The sequence below is a fragment of the Rhinolophus sinicus genome, linkage group LG17, assembly GCF_036562045.2.
Source record: "Rhinolophus sinicus isolate RSC01 linkage group LG17, ASM3656204v1, whole genome shotgun sequence".
Classification (NCBI taxonomy): domain Eukaryota; kingdom Metazoa; phylum Chordata; class Mammalia; order Chiroptera; family Rhinolophidae; genus Rhinolophus; species Rhinolophus sinicus.
Genome location: NC_133766.1, coordinates 18,703,187 through 18,729,871, shown reverse-complemented (window position 1 = coordinate 18,729,871; position 26,685 = coordinate 18,703,187). Strand labels below are relative to the sequence as shown.

Here is a 26,685-nt window from a genome sequence, read left to right as displayed (position 1 = left end):
ATACTGGTGAGGTGTTTTGTAGAATGTGCCTTAATTGGGATGTGTCTGATGTCTTTCTCATGATTGAATGAAGCTATAGGTCTTGGGGAAGAAGACCGCAGAGGTGAAGTGCCATTTTCAATACATTGTATCAAAAGTGCATGCTCTCAACATGACTGATTACTGTTGCTGTTTGCCTAGATCACCTGGCTGAGTTCACGTTTGTTTGTCACGTTACTTCACAGTAACTTTTTTCCTCCTGCCAATTCACTTTTTACATGTCTGTAATTAATTAGAAGAGAACATCTTTCTCATAAAGCATGGCAATCTATTCCTTTATAGAAGCATGGACCTAGAAGAGATTTGGGGACATTAGTTAGTCCAGTTTCTGGGACCAAGCCATTGTGCACAGATGGGTTTCTGGCTGGCCTACTTTTAAAGATGGAAAAGGAAGGGGACTCACAGTGAAAGAATTCTGAACCCTCGACAACTGATGTTCTACTGCTCAATCAACAAATTAGTAGAATGTCCTGACTGCTTAGATATGTGCACAGCTCCAAGGCATTTACCCCATCCTAAATAATTTCTGGAACAAGGTTGTATATGCATCAATAAATATATACATGAAGAGACAAATGACTGAGTAAAATATAAGGCAATATAACACAGTGGACATCAGTACTGTAAAAACGCAGTGGCTATCAGTTTTTGGACTCAAGATCTAAGAGTATGTTCCGGGCCCACCTAATACGACTTTAGACCTCAGTTTCCTTAACTGTAGAATGGGGCTGATCATACCCACAATGAAATGTTGTACAAATCAAACAGCACCCAGAAAGCATCTGTATGGGTAGGCCCTCAGTACACTAGGAATTTTTATTATACAAGGAATAATGACCTGAACCCCCTCTTACAGTCACTCTAAATTAAATGGGATCTGTTTTAGATGGGTCCTCTGCTGAAACAGTTTAAGGAATGCACTCTGTATAGTCTTCTTAGCTTTCTTCTCACTTCCCACTTTCCTCCACTCCCTCTTTTTTTTCTGTTTTTTACATTTCTTTGCCCCTTTCCTGTTCCCTGACTGCCTGTGCCTTCATACCGTTCCCCCACTGCCAAGCTCCCGTTACACTGGTATTTCTGAAGCAGCAGAGCGTTTTCACGATTGAAGAATTCCGTCTCCCCCAGCTAGTCAGAGAGAGGCAGAGAGCTGAAGAGAGGGGGGATGTGTTTCTGTTTGTTTGTTTTGTTTTAAGTGGTTGCTTTGCTGATCCTATTACTGTAAAGGGTAATGATATTTGGGAATAAAAGTCTATGAATAAGTAATGATAATAGAAGTTAGAACCAGAACTGTGGGATATAAAGCTTGTGTTAAAAATAGTCTGTCATTTTCAACTCTGCCTGCTAAGCCTTCTCCGAGACTGAAAGACACAGACACAGCTTCAGCAAGAGAAGCAGACAGCATGGGAGCCGTTCCACAACCAAAGGGAAACCACGCTCCAGAGCAAACCAACGTCTCTTGTGGTCCGATTCTATCTCCAGCACCACTGCTGGGTTTCTCTGATGCAGGCAATGGAACTTTCTTATTCAAAGCCAAGTAACCAGAGTAATAAATGTTCCATTCTTATATCAAATAACTATTGATTTAAGAATGGAAACTACAAAATGAGAACATTTGGGTCTGCTTTGAGAACTTTGTTTCTTGAGATTAGATAGTTTTCTGCAGAGCATCCATTGTCATGTACACTGCTGTAACAGGCAGGCCACCCAGGGATCCAATTAAAGCACAGAAATGAGCAAGGCTGAACTATAAGGAAATATGAGGAGAAGAGACTGCAGCTCAGGATGAGAATTCAAACCCGAGCATCTGAGACATGGTGCATTTTATTACCTAAGAGACGGGGCAAACTGAAGTCCTGAAATCTCAGCACAAATGGCTGCCAAACTCTGGTTTCAATGAACTCAGAGGAAACAGACAACTATGCAAGCAAAGACTCTGTGCTCAAGACACCCAGCCCCCGTCTAGGAAGCCCAGGTCCTAAGACTACCAGCCAAGACATTACGACTGCTGTGAGCAACTGCTCTGGTGCCAATCGTGGCCTCAGATATATTGCGTTCATGGCTAAGGTCACAGGCTAAGACGTTCTCCAGATGCTGCTGTTGAACACGACACCGCCGCCCCTCCTGCCTCCCCCCATCAAGCACCAGGAGTCTGTTAGGGCAGAACTGCACAAATGGGAAACACCCATCAAATGCAGCAGGAATATTAACTTCACTCGGAAGCCTTTCTATGCCATTACTTTAGAAAGGATTCCTTGTTAGTCCTACCATTAAACAATTAAATTGTCAGAGATGAATTCTGTGCGTGTGTGTGCAGGCTGTGTAATTTCCCACTCAGGTGATGTCTGCTGCAGGTCTCTCTCTCCTCTCCTAACCCCCCCCCTTTGTATGCTTTGCCCTTTACATTGTTGAAAACAAATACATCTTCCTGATGGCATAAGCAGTTTTTGATGTGCCTACACATTTTATGACACTCAGAAGATAGGAATACAAAGTGAAATGCTCAAGGATGGGTTTGTCTTTAACTTTCCCCCTCAGAACATGGTTTCTTATTCCCCTTTCCTGACACCAGTTATTGATACAGTCAGTCTACTCTATTGGCATTGTGTACATGGCCCTTATATGAAAAGAGCTGTAAATCCAGTCGAAGCCAATGTCTGTAGATGGGACGAATGATTACCACGTGCTAACGTTCCCTTAGATTTTCATTCTAATTAGAGCTTTATGACCTCATAATACTTACTTATCCTAGTAGGTCTCTATTATCAGGTTGGTGCAAAAGTAATTGCTGTTTAACGGGTTAAAAATAATTTTAAAAACCGCAATTACTTTTGCACCAACCTAACATAAAACTTTTGACCTCTGAAAATCAAACATGCTTGTGAAAAGTACACACATTTCATGTAAGCCCAGTATTGATTGTTTTAGTAGAGAGCATACTACTTAAAACAAATTGAATAATATTAATACATGTGATAAGGGTCACACTTAAATCTCTATAATTTTATAGCTTAGATGTTTACTTAATTAGATGATATTCTTGCCTTTGTCAGCTACCAAAACTCTTCTTTGAGGCTTCAATCTTTTAAAACATTCAAAAAACAAAAATAGAATAGCTATACACTAAGATGACAAGACTTTGAGAAATTATGTGTATATGGCAAAGGTCGAGGCCAAGACAATACTGCCGATACTTACAAATATTCCAGCTCCTGCAAGAACTAGGTTGAATTAAATTTCTATGCACCAATGCAACTATTAGTCACTTAAATGCTTCTTGATGTGATGACCTAGTGTCATAAATATAACCTGCTATTCTAATGTTCTAATGCCTCATAAAATACTTAGCTCACTTCTTTTTAAAAATGTACAGATAAGGCAAATAGGGAAGAAAAGGGGTTTTGAAATAAAATGACAAATAGCTACAGTTTCCCTGCAGACTCCTCTCTTTGGGATCTCATTCCTGTTGGCTTATGTCTTTTTTTAACAGGATGACAAAATTAGGAATTTTGGAGCCTACCCTTGTTACATGGTGAGATTTATATTTAGGCTTAAAATTAGTTAAGTTACACTGTGCTGTCTCGCTCTGGGTCCTCTCCCACACCCCGTATTGCCTCTCCCTGGCCTCATCAAAATCTGTCTTCAGGTTTTAGATGAAACACTGCCGCTTTCTATTCAGTAATTCATATTTCTGAACTAGTGCCCTGGCACAATGTCGACCTATGTGTTTTGGTCAAGAAAAAACTGTACAGACTTTTCCTCCCCCAAAAAAGAAAAGGATATGGGTGGGGAAAATCTCCTTGGAATATGAAAAGGAAAATAGAACAGAAAAAGGTGATGCTTCCAGAAAAGTATTTTTCTTATTTACTTATATTTATGTTTGTTTCTTTGTTTATCTCGGTTCATTTTGTAAAAAGCTTAAACTTGCCCCACCCCAATACAACAGACACACACACGCAGACACAAGCAACCAACACACTTTGAGCCTATCTTGCTCAAATAATTCTTTCTGCTACTTTCTGTGCTTCTGACAGCAGCACTGCCATCTTTCCAAATGTCAGATTTAAGCCTTCATCCAGTCCCTCATTCTGTGACCCCTGTCTGTTTTTGCCCAAATGCATGATCAGGGACCACTATCCCTTAACCCTCGTGGAGGGTTCCTCCCTCCTCCTCTCTCGTTATCCAGGTCCCACGCAACTTTCATGCTTAACTTCTGACTGGTCTTTTCCCTGAAGACTTGGGATGAGTGTTGGGATTGATGTCACCCGGTTACCACACTTGTTTAGCTAATACACTATTAACAGCATTAAAAGTATTTCAATAGAAATTTTTTAATTGCACAAATTACCAAGGATGTTAAAAGACATCTCTTTACCAATAATTGGTATGTTAACTGCAAACCATTCCTACCTAATCACTAATATAGGCCCTCCAAAATAGTAGCCTGAGCAATTGTTGTGTGGTTTCCATTCAGAAATAATACTTATTGGCTTGAATCACATCGGAAGTCATGTCATTAATTATTAACTACTTTGATTGAAGTTTTTGTGGCTTTTAGGAGACTCCTATTAGTATACAAATATCCCAGAGAGAGATAACACTCCAAACTCATTATCAATGATTTACATATTTTCATGAATTCTCTGAAATATCAAATCCCTTTTCCACCTGTGATGCCAAATCAGGAGGTAAGCCACACGAGGAGGCATATGACTACTTCTGTGAGGCAGTCAGAGGAGACTGCCTGCTACCCAGAATACATTGCCCCATCCCAAATTTCTTCTTTTAAATTTAAGCCAATTAAATACAGATATCCCTGACAGAGGTCACACATTAAGCCAAAACATTATTTTCACCTCCGAAAAAATGCATTTATCAGATTCTTCAAGGTGCTGACCGAAGCCCTTCACCCTTAAATTCTCGGTAAGGTCTTCAAATATTTCATTAAGTCCTAAGACTTCCACCCCAATATTTATTGAAATAATCCTAAATTTTTGTAATTTGCTCTTAAATTCTATGTTCAGCTAGACCAGAATACTCGGCTGTGTATTGGACAGCTCTCTCTGTCTGTGCCACTAACGTCTCGTACTAGATATAACCAGAATCAACACATTCTATTCCTTTCAACCTTGCCTCTTCTCATTATTTATGAGTTCACTCAGCCATGTGCTAACGCAAGTAGGAACTTCAGAGTCGTCTTTCACTCTTCCTTCCCCCACTAATGGTTATATCCTAAAGATGCCCAATCTGTACTATTTCCCACCTGTGTCCTTCTCACCATTTAGGGGCCATCACTCCTACAGAGACCAGCGTATCCCTTCACTTGGCCGGATGAAAGACCTTCCCAATACCACTCTCCACGGCACGTTACTCTTCCTGAAGCTCGGCTTTGGTCGTGTTATTCTCCAGTTCAAAAACCTTTAATGCTCCCCAATTGTTTATTAAAATCAAACTCGTCTTGTTTTTCAATGTTTATTATCATATGCCTTCATCTCCCGTTTACTTTCACACACTTTACACCATTAGCAAAACTGGAATACTCACTGTCCTCTAAAGATGCCCTTTGCTTTCTAACCTAGATGTGTGTCTCAAATGATTGCCTCCACTGGAAATACTTTTCATCCATTTGCATTTCCACCCATTGAAAGCCTACCTATTCTTCAAGGTCAACTTCAGATTTTACTTTCTTAAATAAGTCTTTCTGACTCCCCCCAGCTGGCTTTGATGTGCCCCACCACAGAACTCCCGTGGCATCTCCTATGCCCTGAATTACTAAGCAGTACCATTATTTCTATGGTTGTTTTATGCTACTCATTCTATTGGCAACTCCCTAAGTCTAGGAACAGTGTCTTATTCTTCTCTACTTCACCTGCAGTGCCTAGCTCAATGCGTGCATATAAAATGCACATAGTTACTGAAGTGTTTCTGAGTGACTTTGAAGAAGAATGAAAAAGACAGTGGAGGAGTTCCTGGATTCTGAAAGGGTGGCTTTGCCAAGAAGTGACATTACAGGGTCCTGGAGAGTGACTTTACATACTTTATAATTTTAAGACAATAGTTTAGGACAAACATCTCGGCAATGAATGAAAAATCTGTGTTGGAGAAAAGGAGGGCTGGTCCCGAGCTCCAGCACCCACTTAGGTAAAATTGGGGACTCTCGGGCAGGCAAGGCAGCATGAAACCATTGGGTACCCGGGGAGCTTAGGAATGTCTTCAGGTCTTGGAATACTGTAGGTCAGATCAGAGCACTGGGCCAGAGAATTCTACAAGAGACAGATGAGTTGGTGCTAGGACAAACTGCCTGTTTCACCATTCCAAATACACTAGACTAGACAGAGTAACTATTAGGTTGGTGCAAAAGTAATTGCGGTTAAAAAGGTTAAAAATAATTGCAAAAACTGCAATTACTTGTGCACCAACTTAATACATATACTTCATACACTTGAGTATCTCTAGTAGCCTTATTCAGGTTTGTGTACATATGTGAAACTGTCAGTCAATTGCTCAATCAATTATCACATATTTATAGAGCGCTTTCAATACGCCAGGCATTTCGCTAGGTGCTGGAGCTATAAGAGTGAATAAAAAAGACAAAGTCGCTGCCCTGGTGGACCTTCCTTCCTATGGAAGGAGATAAGTGATAAATAGAATAAATACATAAAATATAGAGTTTATGAGATGGTGATACATTCTTTGGATAAAAATGAAATAAGATGGAAATGAAGTGCTAGAATTTTAAGCACAGTGGGTAGGCCTTGTTAAGAAGGTAAAATTTAACAAAGACTTGGAAGAGGTGAAACATTGATACATGCAGCTATCCGGGGAAAGAGTATTACGGCCAAAGGGAATAGCCAGTGCAAATGTCCTGAGGTAAGCACAGGCCTGACGCTCTGGAGGAACAAAAAAAGGAACAGAAGAAATTGGGAGGTAAGCACAGGCCTGACACTTTGGATCCAGAGTAGCTGGAGACAGAATCAGGTCAGAGAAGTAAAGAAGACTTCCAGTCTGTGTAGGCCATTGTAAGGGTTTGGCTTTTACAATGAGTGAACTGGGAGTCTTAGGAAGAGTCTTAGCACAAATTGAATCATTGGCTGTTCTGCTGAGACTGAACTGTAGAAAGGGCCAAAGACTGAAGCAGAGAGAGCAGTTAGGAGGCCTTTGCAATATTCCAGGCAAGTGATGATGATGGCTTGGACCAAGGCAGTGACTTAGAGATGATAAGTGATCAGTCTAGACAAATGTTAAAGGTAGATCCCAAAGGATTTTCTGATGTAGTCAATGTCGGCATAAAAGGAAAAAAGAGTCAAGGATGACGCCAAAGGTTTTTGCATGAGCAACTAAAAAATACTGTCGTTTATTAACTGGAATGGAGAATATTAAGCGTGGCATAGCCAGAGGAGAGAGGAAATCAGGGGTTAGGTTTTGGATTTGTAAAGCTCGCGATATCTAATAAACATCCAAGTACAGCCTGGAGGTCAGGAGGGAGGTCTGGACTGGAGATCTAAATTCGGGAGTCAGAATACAAATGGTATTTGAAGCCATGAAACTGGATGAGATCCATGAGAGTGGCTAAAAGGAAGAGACAAAATTCAGGAACTGCACTTGAGGCTCCAACATTCAGAGGTCATAGAGAAGGGAAGGAACCAGTAAAAGAGACTGAACAAGACGAACCAGTGAAGTAGGAGGCAAACCAGGTGAGTATGTTGTCCTGGAAATGGAATTAAAGGTGTTTTGAGAAAGAATGAGTGATCAACTTGGTCAAATGCTGCTTACAGGTGAAGGGAGACGTGAACCAAAATCTTTGATTTAGTGACATGAAGGTCATTGGTGACATTCACAATAACAGTTTCAATGGAGTGATGGGATAAGAAAACCTAACTGGAGAGGGTTTGAGAATGGGAGGAGAGGAATTAGAGCGATTGACTATAGACACCTCTTTTTGTTGCAAAAAGGTTGCCCTTTATTTTAAAAGACAGTAATTCTGACTTTTTACCTATTCGAATGAGCATTGTGTGCACAGCAATCTGAATTAGTCAAATTTTATTTGAGAAATTCCCCTTTCAAATGACAAAAAGTTTTTGTGAAATGGGTTTCAGCAGTTTTAAGTCTGGCACTCTCTTTGTTAACTGAAGAAAAACAATCACTGCCTTCAGTGAATTTGCAGCTCAAGGGATTTTAAGTTTTATAATCAATTTCTATCTTGGAACTTCATACACACACACACACACACACACATAGCATCATAATTCTCAGGTTGAATATTGAGACTCATTATAAATACATTTGTTCATTCCAACTATTTCACTATGGATTTATAGTTAGTTCTTTTCTTGTGCCATAGCCACCACTTACTCGCTTTAAAATTTTAGACGTTTTTCATCCCATGGACATTTGAGTGCCTTTTCTACTTGTAGACATTGGTTCGTGTTGTCAACAGCTGGGCACTGAATAGCAGAAAGCATTAAGCTTGAGATTAAGGGTAGGGTAGGAAAAGTTGTCAGTAAAACATGCTAACATAATGTATCTATACAGGGCAAGGTGAAGTTCATCCTCAGAACCACAAGGCTGCTGTGAAGTACAATGATTTCATATTTGTGTTGTGATGTCATTTTGTGGTAACATTAAAGCCAAGAGTCCTCCCCACCCAAGGTCAATGCCAATTTCCCAGAAGGCGCATGTCTTAGAGCCAAAGCTCCAAAGATGCCAGTGTAACCCATGCTGATACGTTGTCTCACGTTATTTCTCAATTTTATGCTTAATTTACTCCTTTTGGTTTTATGTATTTGGAAATCTCCAAGTGTATGTGGAGATTTCCCCATAGTCCTTTAAATGCTATAAAACTTTAATATAGGGAGATAAAAACAATAGTAAGCCATGCCTCCAAGCCCTCACATTTAGTTCTTTATTTGAGTTGGGCACTAACCACTTTTAGATACTGAATTCGATTTTCAAGTACTTGCATGGCTTCAAATGCCCTTGTACCTTTTCTTTGCCCTGTTCCCCCACCCAAATGAAAATTATATTCTACCCATAACCTGGGCATGCAACACCCATTGATTGCACAAAATGCCATCTTTACAATTCTTAAGTTATCATCATAATGGCTTATATCATGCATGAGCCAATACAATTTAATGTGATTCAGAATAAAGCCAAGATGAATGTCCCACTCCCAATTTTAGGCATGCAACCCTGAAATGTCTTTTGGAAAAAATGAAATAATGCTCCTGGAAGTCTGTTGAGTTCATCTGTTTTCAGCATAATTGCCTTCTCTCAGCTTCCTAATACTCTTAAAACCTCTGAGAGTCTTTAATGTACAAAGTTCAACAAAAATACCTTCAAAACAGATTAGTTCTAATTATGTTTAATATTTGTTTGCTGCTTTATTGAATAAACTACATTTGCTTTAAAAAAAAATTCACTTAACTGCATGTCAGTCACCCAAATTTTAAGTGTACAAATGAAATGGAAAACATTTATTACACAAATTTAATTACAATTCTAAGAAATAAACATGCAAATTAGATAGAGTTCAATTTGCAGATGCTAATCCTCGTCCTTGATCTTGCTCCTTTCCTCTTTGACTTTCAGTCAGTGCCTCTCCTTTATTCCTAGGGAGCCAGCCAGCCAGAGGTTTGCTTTTTTATAGTCGGAGGATCACTGTTTTAAAGAAGTGTTATATTTAGCACATCTGGCATAGTAGCAGTAAACAAACATTACAGTCTTTGTAACACTTTTGCGCAGGTGCCTTCCCCCCGATTTTATTAGGTCTATGCCTTGCAAGCCTCTGCATTCATTACACCTGAAATGACCCATCTCGACTACAGAGGGGTCCCTAGACAGAAGTTATGAATTAATGTTCCAAAACACAAACTCCAGTTGAGCCCAATATAGAGGAAACTTACCATTTGCAAAATAATGTGATTCTGGGGTGGTTTACGCTACGTTCTCTTGACCAAGGACAATCTCCATTATTACTATTTTATTTCCTGGAGCTTTCCCCTTGAGGCTCCCCACCCAGAAAGTGCTGCCAGTTGAAGTTGCAGCAGGACCACGGTTGCTTTTGTATACACTCGGGAGGGGACTGGGCGGGGGCAGAAGGCGAGGGGGGAATAACTGCTTGGTCCTGCAAAGACATCTGTTTCTCATCTCCGTTTGCTGTGGCAGAGGAGAAGAAAGTCTTTTGCAAAGGGTGGGAAAGGCATAGATTTTTTTTTTTTTTTTAAATCACACGCACACACAACAACAACAAAACTAAACCAAATTAAAAAAGAGAGAGAGAAGACATCTCAGAAGGTTGCCGAGTGAATACATTATTCTGCTGGAACTGAGCCCCCCGGGCTAGGGCGGGAGCCGGGAGCGCGTGGGGTCTGGGCAGCCGGCTGGAGCTGAGCCCGCGTGTCCCCGGGCACCGGGAGGGGAGAGGAGGAGAGGGGGGAGGGAGGGCGGGAAGGAGGCAGGGGGCGGGCTGGGGTGGGGGTGAGGGGAAGGCGCCCCGTGTGCTGCCTGAGGAGCGGCGGCGGCAGGAGCAGAGGGAGGGAGGGAGAGCGGGCGCGCTTGTCATGTTCCCTCTCTCACCCTGGGGGCATCCTGCACAACCTCTCCTCGGAAATCCACGGGGAAATGGCAAACAGGATTGACGGGTTTCACACGCTCCTCGCTAGACAGAGCCGCTCATTACCATAACCGTCTGCAGCGACGGCAGCACGGCGCCCCAGTCGCGGCGGCGGGACCTGCCCGGACCCTCGCCCGCCGCGCACCAGCGGCCACCGCCGAGCGGGCCGCGGGGCGGGACCCGCGCGACTGTGCACTGGCGGCCGGGCTGGCGCCGAGCCCGGAGCGGACAAACAGCAGCTGGACCGCTGCGGCCGCCGCCTCCCGGCTGACCCCGCGGTAAGAGCCGGGCTGCTCGCGGGCAGCGAGGGCGGAAGGGCCCAGGCCGATCCCTGGGCGTCTGCTCGCAGGACTGGCACCCACGCGGCCTCCCGCGCGCCCTCCTGGCACCGGGACTGCGCTGGGGTCACCGAGTGTACTCGCGCCGGCCGGAGCAGGACCCGGGGCGGCGTGGGGCCAGGGCACAGCTGGGCACGTAGGTGGCGCGGGCTTTTCGCGGGGCTGGGGTGCGCCGCGGGCGCCTTTCCCGGGGCGGGAACCGCCGCCTCCCTGGCTGCTCCGGCTGCCGCCCTCGCGCACCGGGCGGAGTCCAGGACCGGGTGGGGACCGCAGGTCTGGTGAGACCCCAGGGTCTTCGGTGGCCACTCAATCCCTTATCCTAGGGGACGAGGGTCAGTCGGTAGGAGGGATGCCGCCAGGTCTGGACGCCGGCGCCAGGCAGGTGGGGAGGGAGAGATGGTGGATGTCAGGAGCGCGCGTTTGTAAGAAAAAGGAATAGCTGCAGGAGCTGACACCTTCTGTCCTCCGCCACCTCCGCCCCCGCACCCTCCTCGCCGCAGCCGAGCCGAGCCGCGCTGCGGGCGGTGGCGGCTCCTCTGTCCTCAGCTCACCTCCCCGGCGGGCTCGGCTGCTGCCCGCCTGGTCCACGCCTCCGCCTCTCTCCTCCCTTCCTCCCCTCCCGCCTCCTCCTCCCTCGCAACTTTCCCGAGTGTCCGGCTGGGGCGGCAGAGGCTGGGGGTGGCGCGGACTGGGCGGACGCCGGCGGGAGGTGCGGCCGTGTCCCCACAGCCCCGGTCCTACGGATGCGCAGGGCGCTCCCGCAGCCGCGGGCGCGGAGTGGGCTTGGCGGGCGAGGGAGGGAGGGCCGGGCGGGATCCGCTGCGGGCTGGAGCGCGGGCCGGGGCCAGCCTCGCCCGCTGCCCTGAGTCACTTCCTTGGAATCCTACCTTTGGTGTTTATTTCCCTTAGAAGGAAACTTGGTTTTAAAAAAAAAAGGAGAAGAAAAGAAAGAATAATAATAGCTCTTATTCTTCAGGAGAGACGCAGGACTCGAGCACCGCGGAAAGACAACTTGCCTTTGTTCCCAGACACTTGGTGTGTTGTTTACTTTTCTCCTGAGGCCGGTGGCAGGCAGGGCTCTGCTTGCTGCCCCAGAGCGGGCGTCAGAGGCTTCCGCACGGACCCCCGGGGGGGTGTCTGATGCGGGAGCAGGGACCTGGTGGCTGCTGCCAGCCTGCAGGGTGTCGGTTCTCCAAACCTCCCACCTCAGGCTTTGGGCCTGGGATGGAGAGACCTGGGGCCGGGTCTTGGACACTCGAGCAGCCCCCCCCCCATCCCCACCCCACCCCTGTCCCCCTCAGGGCCAGGACCCGAATTCCCAGCACCAGGACCTGACCTAAAGCTCCTGGCCTCTCTGAGCTACAGCTGAGAATGTACTTACTTCCCAGGGCAGACAGGTGTATGCAGGGACTGGCAGAAAAGAGACATCTGTGTATTAAGAAGGGTTGAAGGCTTTTATTCCGCCCATCCAGCCCCTTCCACCACCACCATCACCAAGGGCTGGTTGAGTCGTTGAGATCTTACTAGGAACAGTGTCGAGGTCAGGGGTGTGGTTCCACGTGGGCAGGACATTTAAGACGGGTGGCATCAAAGGTGCATTGAAAATAGCAGCCCTTTACTTCCTTGCTTTTCAGTACTGGAATAAGACCTCTAACTGCTGCAATGCTCTTAATCAAAGGTTCTCGAATTTCCAGTGATAGATGGGGGAGGGATGGGCAAAGAATGACCAGGAGCCCCTGTTAAGTTCAAGGTGCGGCTGAATCTGGACCTACTCTGTTCTATGTGCCAGCCACTCCTATTAGCATCAATAGGGCTCCTAGGGAAGAACAAGCCTAAGTCATCTGGAAAAACCAAATTGCATAGAAAGAAATGCCTGGTAACTTTACTGTGAGTATTTGCTGGGGAAAAAGCTTGACATTTTAGCCCTCAGTCTTCTGGCAATGCTTGAGGTGTCATTCCACTACATCTACTTGGCTGACAAAACAGACACGCAGGAGCCTGAGGATAAAAGATTAGGACCTTTTTATTTTTTAAACCCATGTGTAGACAAAACACACTTGAACACCCGTCTTTTGAATCCTTTCACCTCTGACGTTAAAAAAAAAAAGTTTACCATTAATGTATATCTTTTTTCTATATCTAATATTAACAGCACACAGATTTGTGAATTTAAACATCTGAATTCAGTAGTAGAATTATAAGGTAAATCTTATCATACAAAGAATAATGACAGTTTGGATCTGTACATATAACACAAATGAAAAAATCATGTGACATGTTGGTGCTTAGCGCCACACACTCCCAATTCTTCATGAACGTTAAACTTGCCCTCTTAATTTGTTAACATCCAGAGTTAAGTCCTAAATAGACTAGGGGGACTCAATTTCAAAATGTCCTCCCCACTCCCAAATAATGACAACTCATTTATATTTTATTCAGACTTATTAAATCACTTGTGGAACTCAGCCTCTCCAGGTTAAGATTTTGTGTGTAAAAGTTTCCAATTCAGAAAAGAAAAATTTAACTGAAATTGGGTGTCATAAAGGGGAAAAGCCAAGATAAAAACAGTTCTGCCATGTTTCAAGTTCAAATGGGTAATGATAGAATTTCGTGTACTGGAAACAATACTAACAAATAGAAACCCTGACACCCTTAACAACCAAAACAGCTACAAGTCATTAAAATATAAACAAACTCTTACTAACAAAGAAGAGCTCAGGGCCCACATAATGTCCTATTAAACAAAGGTAATTGCTTCTAGGGGCCTGCAAAGGCTTTGCTTCCTGAAGGGGCATGAATTTGTCAACCTGCTTTGGTTTAGATGTAATAAAAGTTCAACACAGGCAAAAAGCTTGGATCTTATTCCCAGAATCCAGCACAAAAAGGAGTGTAAATTTCAAGGTGGAAAACATTGTTACAGTCTCTAAGAGAGGGCTACTGACGCTGAGAAGAAGCTGTAATTCATTTGTTCCTGGCAATAGCACTTCCGGATACAATTGTCTTAGAATAGGTTAAGAATTTCATTTTGGACTATTTCATAAGAGCCTCCCAGGGAATAAATTATCATGAGGTTTGATACCTTGTTCGGATGCCAAGTTTGAGGGGTGATAGACAGAATGGTGTAGTTTGTTAAATTAATGTAGTCTAAATTTTGTGGTTGATGAGTCAAAGAGCAAAATTAATGACATGTCCCACCATTTCTTTTTAGGGAATTAATTGAAACTCTTTTTTGTTTCTCTTGTAATAAGATTTTCTAATAAGTCTTAGCTGCTGCCTCTTTGGAGGGCATTTAAAAAGAGAAGGGGTAGGTGATTTAGAAGCCCCAATCAGCTGGGTCCTAATTCTAGCCACTGACCTGGACACCTCCACTGTTTGTCAGAAGGCCTTGCTTCATTCTTCAGTGGTTGGGATGGAATTTAGGGTCTCAGAGAGAAGCCTGGTGAAGGGTGGAGTCATGCTGCCAAGAGCTGCTCTGTTAGCCAGAAGGATATTGTCCCTTTAATGAAGCTGTTTCCCCTTCTCCTGGTGTCTTTCCTCCTTTTACCTGGAAGTGGACCCTTGGTATAACGTGTAGGTAATAATAGTCTCCCACGAGACAATGGGAGATTCACCCTTTCCCCAAAACATTACAAGCTATATACTTTGGAGAAGAGAGCATGAACTAGACCCTTAGTGTCTACTTGAAAGACAGTCAATCTGCAGAAAGCAAGCCTGACATCACTCTTTGTGACAGTTCTTTGTACTGCAAAGTGAGATAGTGGAAGTTTGGCTCTTCTAAAGGAACTGGCACCATTTTAATAAGATACTGAGGCTACTCTGCTGTCACCGCTGATCTATGGCCCCCAGGTCTTTTTACTTTAGTATCAGACCCTCTTCTCCCTTGAACTCACTCTTGACCCTACCTTGAGCCCTACTTAGGACCAAGTTAAGACTCTGGTCCACCATTGAAATGCCCCACCCCCCACCTGGATTACGGAGGAGCCCAGAGCACATCATAGAGAAGAGAGGTTCCCAGTCTCCTTAAAGGCCACAGGGAAGAACATGAACTGGGGAGAAGGGCAGTGATGTGTTGCCTCTTGGAAAGTTCCTGCCTTGTGTCTGGGCTTTGCAGTGTAAAGAGTTGTTGGCTGCCTCTGGCCCTGAAGCCCTGGCTCCTGTTTAATATTCTGCCTGCTCCGTTGATGTTGTGCTTGGCTCCTGTGGGACTGCAACTCACGGCTTGAAACTGGAGCCAATTTTCTGTCTTCATCTCTCAGTGTTTTGACTGGAGGCAGATCCAGTTCAGGCCGATCAGGGCTGGTGGAAACAACTACCAAGTGTGTCTCTGTCTGCTTCGCTTTGGGAGAAGAAAGTGGAGGGAGCCCCAGAATGTTGTAGAGGAACTGGCCCTGCGGAAACGAGAGGAGGAGGGCAGCAGAGCAGACCAAAGCTGAGAGCGTCAGTAGGGATTCCGGTGGAGATTTCTGCCTCCCCTACTCTTTGCTTTTGATTGATTAGCAGATTTCATCAAAGGAGACTCCCAGGGGATTGACTAGAAAATTGATTTTGCCTTATTAATAGAAAGGAAGCGCAAGGGTTTTGGCCTTGCCTCCTAGCGGTACATTTTCTGCAGGAAGGTCAGAAGGAAAATGTGTTTAGGAGGCAAAGCAGCTGTCTGGAAGAGGGCTGAAGGGAATCTGAGAACAATAAGAAAGGGGCTTTTAAAGATCCGCCCATGAAATGCAGATTGCTGAACATAGAGGCTGAGCTAATAGCAGCAAGAAGAGTTTGCTGAGGTTTTCTTTGAAAAAAAATAATAAAATATTTCAGGGTGAAGGGGAGGACCAAGAATTAAAAGTTTCCCAAAGCAAAGGGACGGAGATGCGAAGACCATCCCCTGGCTTGCTCTTGATTAGGGCTGTTTTCTGTTTTTTCAGATCTGAGGCTGTCAGAGATGACTCTGGTTCTGTCCATGAATAGATTCTGCGAGCCCATTGTCTCGGAAGGAGCTGCTGAAATTGCAGGGTACCAGACACTGTGGGAGGCTGACAGCTACGGAGGCCCAAGCCCCCCAGGGCCAGCCCAGGTTCCTCTGCAGGGAGACCGGGGAACCGGCCCCCCACTGGCAGGTACTGCTCTTGACCTTTCCCCTGCTGCCCTCTGAGGCCAGACTGGTGGGATGGGGTGGTGTCTGGTGCACCCCTCTGAGCTGAGCCTTGCTCTGGGGACTTCTCAGGGTGCCTGTGCACCTCTCTGAAGTGAGCCCAGGGCTCCAGGGAGAGGACCACAGGTGATATTTAAATTGCATCCAAATCTGAGTCTGGACATGTACGGCTGCTTCGTGTGTAGGTCATGGGTCTGTATTTTTAAGAGAACTGAACCAGATTTTGAAACTCTCAGTTGGAGTTTTGGTTTTCAACCCTGTGGAACTGTATGGTTCTCTCAGAGCTGCACAAGCCCTGGTGAGCTCGACAATTAAATCTTCATCTCACGAGACAAAAAGAATCTGCACTTTGGACCCGCAGCTTATGTGTCGCTTCTTTTTATTAAGCACACAATTGGTGTTTGGTATTCTGGGGAAAAATATCTCACAGCAGAAAATAGAAATATGTTCTTTTGCATTCTTTATTCTTGTGTTTTAAGGTAAGTTCCTTTGGTTATTTGTGTAGTACTAACAGTTAAAAAAAAAAAAAAATCCTGCAACGTAAAATAACTACTTGTGATGTCTGTTCTGCTAAAAAGCATGAAAAGCTGTGGTCTTTAAAAATTAGACCCTACTTGAATTCATGGTTGACCTGTTACATTTTTGAGAGCAGAAAGGACTTTAGTTACCCAAAATTTTAATTTAAAATTGCATATTTTGAAAGAAAAAATTATAACTCCAGTGTACAGATAATCATTTGTTTCCTTACCTAGAGCCAATAATATTTTAAACTTGTTTGATTTTTAGTGCTTACAGCTTAATATGTATACATTTGAACAGAGGTGTTATAGTATCATGGATTTAATTAAACAATTTGAATAAATACTAATATTTCGGAGTTGTTACCCTCCTTCCCTTTATGAATTTTGCTGTTTGCCTTTGCATAGAATTAAGGGTCTGAGTATTTAGTAAATGCTGAAATATGTCATTTTCCTCTGTAGTTGTCTAGAAATCCTTGCCTGGCCTGGGTCGCAGGATTCTGTATGATAGCAACTATTAAAACAAGTGTTTATTTTTAATCACCACATGTACAGACAAATACGTAGCCAAGTTATCTCCTAGAAGAAAAGGAAAGTATTTTGTTTGGAGAACCTCTGGCAAACCGCATGTCATTTGTCATATCTGATTTATTACCACAGGATCACATTACAGGGGAATTTCAAATCCTATAACAGCATCCAAGATCACATACTTTAAGAGGAAGTATGTGGAAGAAGAGGATTTTCACCCACCACTCAGCAGCTGTAGCCATAAAGTATGTTTTTTTAATAGTCATTATTTTTATTAAGAGTTTAAGATACTTAGTAACAGTTGCTTGATCCATTTCCAAAAATTAAATTGTTCCACCCAAGCAATGAAAATGAGCCACTACTCATCAGAGCCATATTAATTGTTGTCACTTTTTTGGGTCCTGTGTTATTTTTCACAAGGAGTTGAAGAAAAGAGCCAACGGGAGCTCCTCTACCCAGAAATAACAAAATTATATAATCCAAAGAACATCTTTTTTACAAATGACTTCATTTTTCTCAAGTTGTGTTAAGGGTTATGGTTATTCCACGTTTTCACATGTCCCGAAATACACTAGCTCTTCTGCGAATGGTCCCCACTCTGGGCTCTCTCCCGTGGCCAGTACCACTTCTGTGTGCCCACATGGGGGTGGTTACGCAGGGCTTTTCCCGACCCCTTAGGGGTGGACTCACCCTCCCTTGAATGTGTGCATGAAAGCATGCACTTCATTGTACACGCATTACATATGTTTAGTTTGTTAAAAATACATAATTCATTTCCGAGAAAAGACCAAAGCTAACTTTTTGCACGTGTTAGAAGAAAATAACAGGATCCGAAAAGGATATAGAAGTATGCAACTGGACACCTAAGCTTTTCAAATACCAGTTCTTTTTCCTTATGGTTGTCTTCCTTCAAAAAATAGCTGATGATTTCATCAACCCAAGACCATCGTTGTCTGAAATGCAGAGAGCATTTTTAGTTTTTTGATTCATCTAGCTGTCTCCTCTTAGCCCCACCCCCACCCCCATCCATTAGATGCTGCTTTGTCCCTACTCATCAAGACATTGGCAGGGGCCGGGCTTTGCCCTGTGTGTGTAGTCCCTGCATTTGGTCAGCCTGCGCTGGTTTAGTTCACAGCTCCTCAGGTAATGCTACCAGTTGGCTTTTTTATGAGCTGGAAGAGCTGGCTCCCAGGGCACAAGCAGTTCATTTCCATTTTAGTTTCTGTGTGGTGGTTGTAGCAGTTTCCCAATTGCCACTGGATTTTACCAACCATCACACAGTGATGTGATGGTATCACCCAGCTCAGGAGTGAGTCCTCTGGTTTTCTCTCTGAATCTATTCTCCTGCCTGTCCCCAGAAGGACACCAGCTTTGTTCCTTCAACTGACAGATCCTTCCTGGTTCTGAGCTTGCTTCCTTATCATTGTCCCCCTGTTGAGCAAGGACAATTGCAAGTATGAAACCCAGAGGATGAAAAGAGGGACAGCACTGAAAGCCAGATCTCATGCTCCTTGATGGTGAAGCCAGGATTTGAAGTATACTCATGAGGACTTGCATCTTGGCATCTCTTTAAAAACACTTGTTGATGTACAATATGAGTGTGTTTGTGTGTGTGTGTGTGTGTGTGCATGTATTTGTATATGCACCCATAAAAGCACAAGTATCTTAAGAGCACAGCTTGATGAATTTCACAAAGTGAATAGATCTATGTCACTAACATCTGGCTCAAGAAGCAATATGACCAGGACCCAGAACCCTTCGTGGTGCCCCCTTCTAGTTACTAGCTCTCTGCCCGCCAAAGAAACTGCTCTCCTGACTTCTGACCGCGTGCTGTTGTGTGTTTCGCATCCCCCTCACTGCTCCTTAAAAGAGACAACAGCCTGACCTGTCCTTGCTGAGGTCTGCATTGTGGCCGGATTCCATGGTGCTTGGCCAGGCGAGTGAGTCAGGAATGGGGACATTAGCAGCACGAGGGACAGCATCTCTAAGTGAACGGGGGTGGGGGAGACACACAGGACCACAACATGCCCAGACCCAGAAACTGCCAGGAAAGAAACAGGCTGTGATGATAGTTTTATGTAGTCCATTTCCTAAGCTTTCTCTTCCTTTTTTGATTTTTAGACCATCTCAATTTTTGAGGAACGAGCCCACATCCTTTATATGTCCTTAGAAAAGCTAAAGTTTATCGATGATCCTGAAGTGTACCTCCGAAGATCTGTCCTTATAAACAATTTGATGAAAAGGATCCATGGAGAAATTATCATGCAGAATAACTGGTGCTTTCCTGCCTGCTCTTTTAATGGCACCTCTGCCCAAGAGTGGTTTATGGCTCAAGACTGTCCTTACCGAAAACGACCGCGGATGGCCAAAGAGGAGTGTGAGAAGTTTCATGCCTGCTGCTTTTACCAAGAATGTGGTGGTCACTACCTAAATTTACCCCTTTCGGTTAATGCTAATGTCGGAAGTGCCTCCACCACTGCCTCCCCTTCCTCTTCCACCTCTTGCTCCTCATCTTCCTCTTCCGCTCCCCCTCTGCCTTTACCGAGTTGTTCCCACCAGGTGGATTTTGGTGTAGGCAGCGCACCTATTTACAAGGGTGATGGCCAGATACCTGCCAACGAAATCTTTGTTACTAATGTCAGGTCACTTGGTGTTCAGGAAAAGGCCAAACTAAATGATGAGAAAGCCAATAATGACACCGGCAGGGATGGTGGCCCCCTGAGCCATGAACCTGTGGGAAATGACCTTGCTTTTGAGTGCAAAGGCCAATTTTATGATTATTTCGAGACTGGATATAATGACAAAAACAATGTAAGTGAGTCTTGGAAAAAGTCCTTACGGAAAAAGGAGCCGTCACCAAATAACAAACTGTGCTGCAGCAAAAGGAAATAGAACATGAGCCGTCTTATCACCGAAACTTTGAAGCATGCCCAGCATGATCAATTAGCTCTCATAAATTTTACTTTGAATGGATTTTCTAGTTTTGTACAACTGATACAATTACGCCATGAACATGCCGTGCCATTGTAATACCTGGAAAGCAGATTGCATAAAATATCTGTATAGTAGGCATCAGCGAGCTACTTACAAATGTGGTGATTTTACCAAGATAACAGTTGACTTAATATTTAAAAGTCTATCCTGGTTTTCTTACAGAAAAGATCAGTAGATTAGACTGAGGGACAATGTGCCCTTGTGATATTTTCATTACCCCCAAGGAGCCTGTCACTAGCTGAGAAACTTCAACGTTTGCCAATTAATTGGGTAGTTATTTGGTAAACAAGTCAATATAACCAGCAAAGGATGTCTGCTTCGTCTATATGATACAGTATTTTTTTCTGAATACATGACTGAAGACAGGGAGCTAGGTGAATAGCTTCGTGGTGCTGTTAAGTACTTGTACTTAACAGTCTGTGTGACAAATGAAAATAGGATGTACCGGAAATGAAACACACCCGTCTAGGGGCGAGGACAGCACTAATTGTAGAGGGTACTCTGCAAGTTTCCTCTTGCCTGTGGTGTGGGGTGAGGCTTTTAGACAAGTGTTATACAGGGCGATTTTTGGTGCCTTACTTTATCTTAATTTTTGCCAATGTGAAAATTAAGGATAAATCAGAGTTACAGCAGGGATTTAACAAACAGGAAAAAAACAAAAACAAAAAAAAACAGGGTGGATCAATATTGTTTGGATACCGTTACCTTCGAACTATTGCGTTGAACTTTTGATTCGACATCTCTATTCTTCCTTTATTTTTGATGCCCAATTGCTTTTGAATTTGGCATTTTTAGAAAGGGATGGAGGAAACAAAAGAGAGCTGTTGGAAATCAGCACTAGCTGCTTGAGCTTTTCTATGGCAACGGTCTGTTGCTGGGGTTTGGGTTTTTTGGGTTTTGGGTCATTTTGTTTGGTTTTCTTGTCCAATGAAGTTCATGAACCAGTGGCATGCATTATATTTTAATCTGTTTTGCATCATTTCACTTGTTTAGATTATAAAAGCATGTGGTTTTTTTATATATGACTTTGGCTGTTGATTAAGAAGCACAATGTTAATAAATGATGTGGTGATCAATAAGGTTTTTTTATCTTAAAGAATGTAAAGATTTTAGGTTTTGGAAAGTTATTTTGGAGAAATGGGACTCAGTCAGCAACAGCTAGTGTATATTTAGTCAGCATTTTCCTCAGTAATTTCTTTGATTTGTACATTTGCAAGAGAGTTCAGAGTGCCCCTCTCTGACCATTCTTCCTTCCACTCTAGCCAATTCTTCCTGCTAAGCTGTGTTCCAATTCCCAAGGTTACTGACTGACTTGGGCTTCCTTAGACAATACTTCACAGGAACCAAACGCCAAACGGAGGAAATAAGTAAGTCCTCCCAGTTTCTCCAAGATAAAGCTTTTTTTTTTATTGCTATTAATATTAAATATAGGTCTCATTCATACAGTGTATGAGTAGGATCATAATTTGGACAATGTCCTCAAGGACCAATTTTTAAAACATGTTCTTGTGTTAATGGCTAAATAGTCTAGTAAGGTTTTTGTCCTTTATTTTCAATATTTGATAAACATTTGATGTTCAAAACTTAGATGATAGATGCTTGTATATGAATGTGTTGTTGTAATAAAGTGAGGTTTTCTTGATATATATTTATTAAAATGATCAAAATTCATTAAGATTTTCTTATTTTAATGATTATCGGCTATGCTTCTCTTTTCCATTGTTCTTTCTCCTTTAAAAAACTCAAAACATATAAAAATTGAAGTGGGCAGTGACCACACAAGAGTTTTCGCAACAAAAGCGTGCTTGAAGAGGTCAGTCTGATAGGTGTTTTAGAATGGTCCTAGTTTGTAAGTTTAGATTTCTGTGGATTAAGAACATAACGTTAATAAATGAAGTAGTTAGTGATCAATAAGGTTTTATCTTAAAGAATCTAATGATTTTGGTTTTTGCAAAGTTTCTGGGGAAAAAAAAATAGCATAACGTGAAGCTGTAAATACTGAATCTTAGTTGATTCCTTTAGGAAATGTCAAATTGTCAAGAAGATGACCAGTATGTAAATGGTTAAAACAGCTGCAGATTATTGCTAGTAGTATTCCATACAATTCTGGATTAATGTTATTCTTAGAGGTTAATATCTTATTTGATAAAAGGGGAAAGCTAGTTGGAAGCCAATTAATTTGTCAAATGTGGCGTTCTTATTATTATGAGTGTAATGCATCATGGAAATTTAAATATGAAAGAAAGGACTTATCCTTTTGCTTTTCAAAAGCCCCAGCATTACCAGATGTTTTTCTTGATGGCCAAATCTGTAAATGATGGAGTTGGTGATTTTCCGCAGCATTTACCTGAGCTGTGGGCACACGCCATGTGCTCAGTAGAACCCAACAGAGCTTCTCTGCAGGAGAAGTGGTGAGTCTGAATCCAGCCACATTAAAATTCGTAATTTTCAGTCATCAAGTTTTTGTTTCTAGACATTTCCGGCTTACTAAAAGAAATACTTCTTCGTCACCAAAAAATAATAATAATAATAATCCCTAAACATCCGTCCAAATAACAGAAATGTTCATGTTGTTGGTACGAGAACATTAGGGCCTCGTGTGTGCCTGCGTTGTCATTTCTGCTCAGGAGATATTAAGTTAGGTTTTTCCAGAGTGGCCAAGGCACCCCTTGGTAGTAAGTTAAATCTATAAACTGGGTTCTATAGTTATAGCCTCAGAGATCGGAAAAGCTAAGACACCTTCCACACCACCCTGTCTACCCACCTTGAAGTAGCACTTTTTCGCACTGCTGTGCCAGCTTTAAGGAAAACCTGATGTAGCAGAATCCAGACTTTTAAAAGTTAAACGAGGGGAAATTTTCACTTAAGAAAATGGCCCAGCTCCCCAAGAGTGCCTTTAATAGCTACTCCCATAGGTGTCTAGGTGCATGTCATTAACCAAATCATTAACCTTTGTCTCTGGTCCTTCCTCTGTAAAAGCAGGTGATGTAGAACAAGGTCTGTAAAGGTATTTGAAAAAGGCCAAGGTAATTGTCATATCCTTCCACTCTTAAAGCCTGGTTTTTCTATACTTCACCTTGAAGGGGTTCTGGGGACAAGATTGCGGGGACGGGGACCTGGGAGGAAGGGAGAAAAACACAAAACTGGTGGAAGTGATTATTTGACAACTAATCAATCAACCTTTAGGGTAAAATATCTTCGGCGTGATCTTGTAAGACAATAGAAATTTAGACCATTTTACACGCCACTTCACTGAATAAATGCTGAAGCAAGTGAATGAAGGTGTTTATTTTTAGAGCTCATAGATATAATTCTGTCAAAGCACGGTTACCCACCCCTCCAGTCGTGAACTTCTGTTCCAGCTCCACTTGATTACTTCCTTTCTGTGTATTGAGGAGAGCCAGACAACACCTTGCAGAAGACATGGGAAGTCATGCAGCAGAGATGTCACCCTCACAATAGATCTCAGACAAGGATATCAGGATTCTTACGTGAGGCAGCTAGGCTTTTATACCCCTCAAACAAATTGTGAGCAGAAAACGTTTTTGAAAATAATTAGCAGTTTGCATCCATTTTTATGACAGCCCCATAAATGTGAAGTCACTTCATAGTTAAGGTTATCACATCCCTGCCGGTTTGAAAAACAAGGATTTTGCATGGTATTAACAATGATGGTTGACACTAGATGCAGAACTGTTTCCTGAAGAGAAGAATGAGATCACTAAATGAGAAAAGGGACAATGCATGGTTTCTAGTAACTCATTTTAAAATGGCTGTGTTTTGGTTCTGTGCTTTAACATAAGTGCATTAAGGGTCTGGTAATTTAGTACACGGTGCCTCCTTTGCTTTCTTAGAGTTTTAGTGGATAAGCGAGGCATGTTCTCTTCACATGACTATAATTTCTCTATTTTATGTGATATAGCTACATGACCTGAGGTCAAACAGTTTCTAGTTTAGAGATTGTTTCCAGCCCTGTGTACATGCCATATTTTAGCTGGGAGAACTCACTTAGGAAAAGCACTTGCAAAGATGTAACTTATGAACACTTGAGTCTCGCATCCTGCCCATAAAGTGCATCAGCAAGTGAGTTTAATAAAACATGCTGTTTAAAATAGTCTGTAATTTCCTGTTTCTGCATTTCCCTTCAGTATCTCTGACAGGCTGTAGAACTATGACTAAACGAAGGGAATTTACACAAGCGAGTCTGCTGCTGTTTGCAAACCATTGCCACCAGCTTCGTCTTTGGTAAACAGATCTCTGGTGGGCTGTCTATGGTTGGGTTTTTTTCCCTTGGTGTTGGTCCAATTTGTTAATTTTGAAAATGCAAGCTATTTATTCATAGCCTGGAAACACTTGCTTTTGACCACCATGAAACTGATAGAATGTATGGAGATGAATGAATCATTTCTCATGAAATTTCCCATGTTTCTCAGCCCCATTTTTATAACTGCACCCTTGATTTAAAATTTTAAAATCTTAGGGATGACCAGTTAGCTCAGTTGGTTAGAGTGTGCTGCTGATAATACCAAGGTTGCCAGTTCGATCCCTGCATGGGCCACTGTGAGTTGCGCCCTCCTTTAAAAAAAATAAAACGAAAGTTATAAAATGCCATATCTTGTGGGAGAAGGGCACATATAGAAAAGAATGCAGACATAAGTTGTGATCTTGCTTCCTGCCATGATCCCAAGACAGTGGGGGAGAAGGGGCAGGGCGTGTAGCAGGTCCGGCCTCTTTCCGGGCAATTCCATCACAGCAACTAAGTCCAGGTATCAGGCCTTTGATCCTCCACTGCCCTCTCTGATTGATCAGCTCACACATGAACCCACCCTGGACCCTTCTAGACGTGGTACTTTTTCTGCAAATGCCTCTGAGTAACTGCAATGAGCTAAACTCAGATGTGACATAACTCTTGTGTCCTGGCAATCAAGAAGTGAGCAGACCTCTGAAATGCGCCTGGCACAGCAGTCAGGCATTATACCATCCTCAAAACCCTCGAGTGCATGATAAGGAAAAGATGGAGAATGACAGGCTATAAGACATGGGATTTCAGCAAAAGGATTTCTGATGGAGTAGAGTGGAAGAAATCTGAGAAATACAGTGAATTCATTTTCTTTAAGGAAAAGTCTAAAGATTGAAAAGGAAGACTTTTTTTTTTGGTCAAACCTCTTGATGAGGACAGAAAAAATCATTTCAGGGACTAAAAGATTTCCTCTGTGCTTTTACAGGAAGAAAGAAATGTCTTATCTGCATGTCTTTCTGGGAGCTGGGAGGGTTGTTCTCCAAGCCCTTCAATGCTGTGCTTTTCAAGGAACCTACCAAAATATTTTTGGGACTGCATATAGGCATTAACCCAAGGCATGTCACTCCTGTTCCGCTCAGGCACAGCGATTGTGGGTTTCTCATGAATATACTGTGTTTCCCCCAAAATAAGACCAGGTCTTATATTAATTTTTGCTCCATTAGGGCTTATTTTCAGCGGATGTCTTAGTTTTTTCATGTACAACAATCTACCTTTTTCAAATACAGTCATGTCATCTTCTGGAACATCGTCATCGTACCAAATGTGTCCGTCTGGCTGAGATCTTACCTCATTTTCGGGATAGTTCTTATTTTCAGGCAACACGGTAACAGAGGGTTAAGAGTGTGGGATTTAGAGTCACTCTGGCTAGACACAAATTCCAGCTCTGCCACTGTAGCCGTACAACATTGGCTTTGGCCAGCAAGCCACTTCACCTCCTAGTGCCTCAGTTTCCTTGGCTGTAGAATGGGGTGGCATGCTGTACCCACCTTGAGGTTGTCAATTATCAGGGAAGGGACTCCACCGTGCCTGGGTGCCCATTATGGGTGTGCAATACAGTAATTTGTGAGTCTTAGCACCTCTCCACTGGACACTGTCCCTGGATACCCTGAAGGGTGGACCTGATAGCACCAGATCTTCCTTTTTGTGGAAAATGTTCAGCCTCCTGGGTGCTGTACAGCAAGCTTGAAATTAAATAGGGAAATGAGGTCAAACCTGGGGACCTAGAATCCTTAAACAGCTAGGAAAGTCGTCGTTGGTTTCCCTGAGATATTTTTAATATTTCAAAAAGCTTACTGGAAATCATAAAATTTCCTGAAAGCAGTTGCACAGCCTAACCCATGTCAGATTTCTTTACCTTTGGCTGGAATTAAATCAGCTCTGGGTTAACATGGTTAGTACAAACTGAGAAGAAACTCTGACTGGGAAAATGAAGGCATTATCCTTAATAAATACAATTTATTTTGTAGATAGAATCTTTGAGAACATTGGCTGTGTGAAGGGAATAAGAGGTATCCCTTCCAAGTGAAAAGATTAAAACTGCTGACTTCTAATGCATCCCCCAGATTTGCCAAAGTTCAAGTGTATTCAATTACTGTATTGAATGATTCTCTTAAATCTAGTTTGATTCAGTAAATCAATTTAGAGCAAACATTATTCCTAGTGTTCATATACCTGATAAAGGAGCCCAAATAGAATTTTCTGTATAATCA

The 26,685-nt window shown here is 42.9% G+C and overlaps 1 protein-coding gene across 6 annotated transcripts in view; it reads left to right on the top strand.

The window, feature by feature from the left end:
• The window catches only part of SYT14 (synaptotagmin 14), a 235,733-nt gene extending 213,887 nt beyond the window's left edge, over nt 1-21,846 (top strand). For 2 of the 6 annotated variants that reach the window (XM_074322502.1, XM_074322501.1), the window contains 3 exons: nt 15,906-16,097; nt 17,311-17,426; nt 19,303-21,846. In XM_074322502.1, the coding sequence (XP_074178603.1) occupies nt 15,906-16,097; nt 17,311-17,426; nt 19,303-20,073 (1,079 nt within the window). In that variant the 3' untranslated portion in view covers nt 20,074-21,846. The other 4 variants (XM_019714501.2, XM_019714502.2, XM_019714503.2 and 1 more) reach the window with 4 other exon arrangements.
• Nucleotides 21,847-26,685: the final 4,839 nt, after the last annotated feature.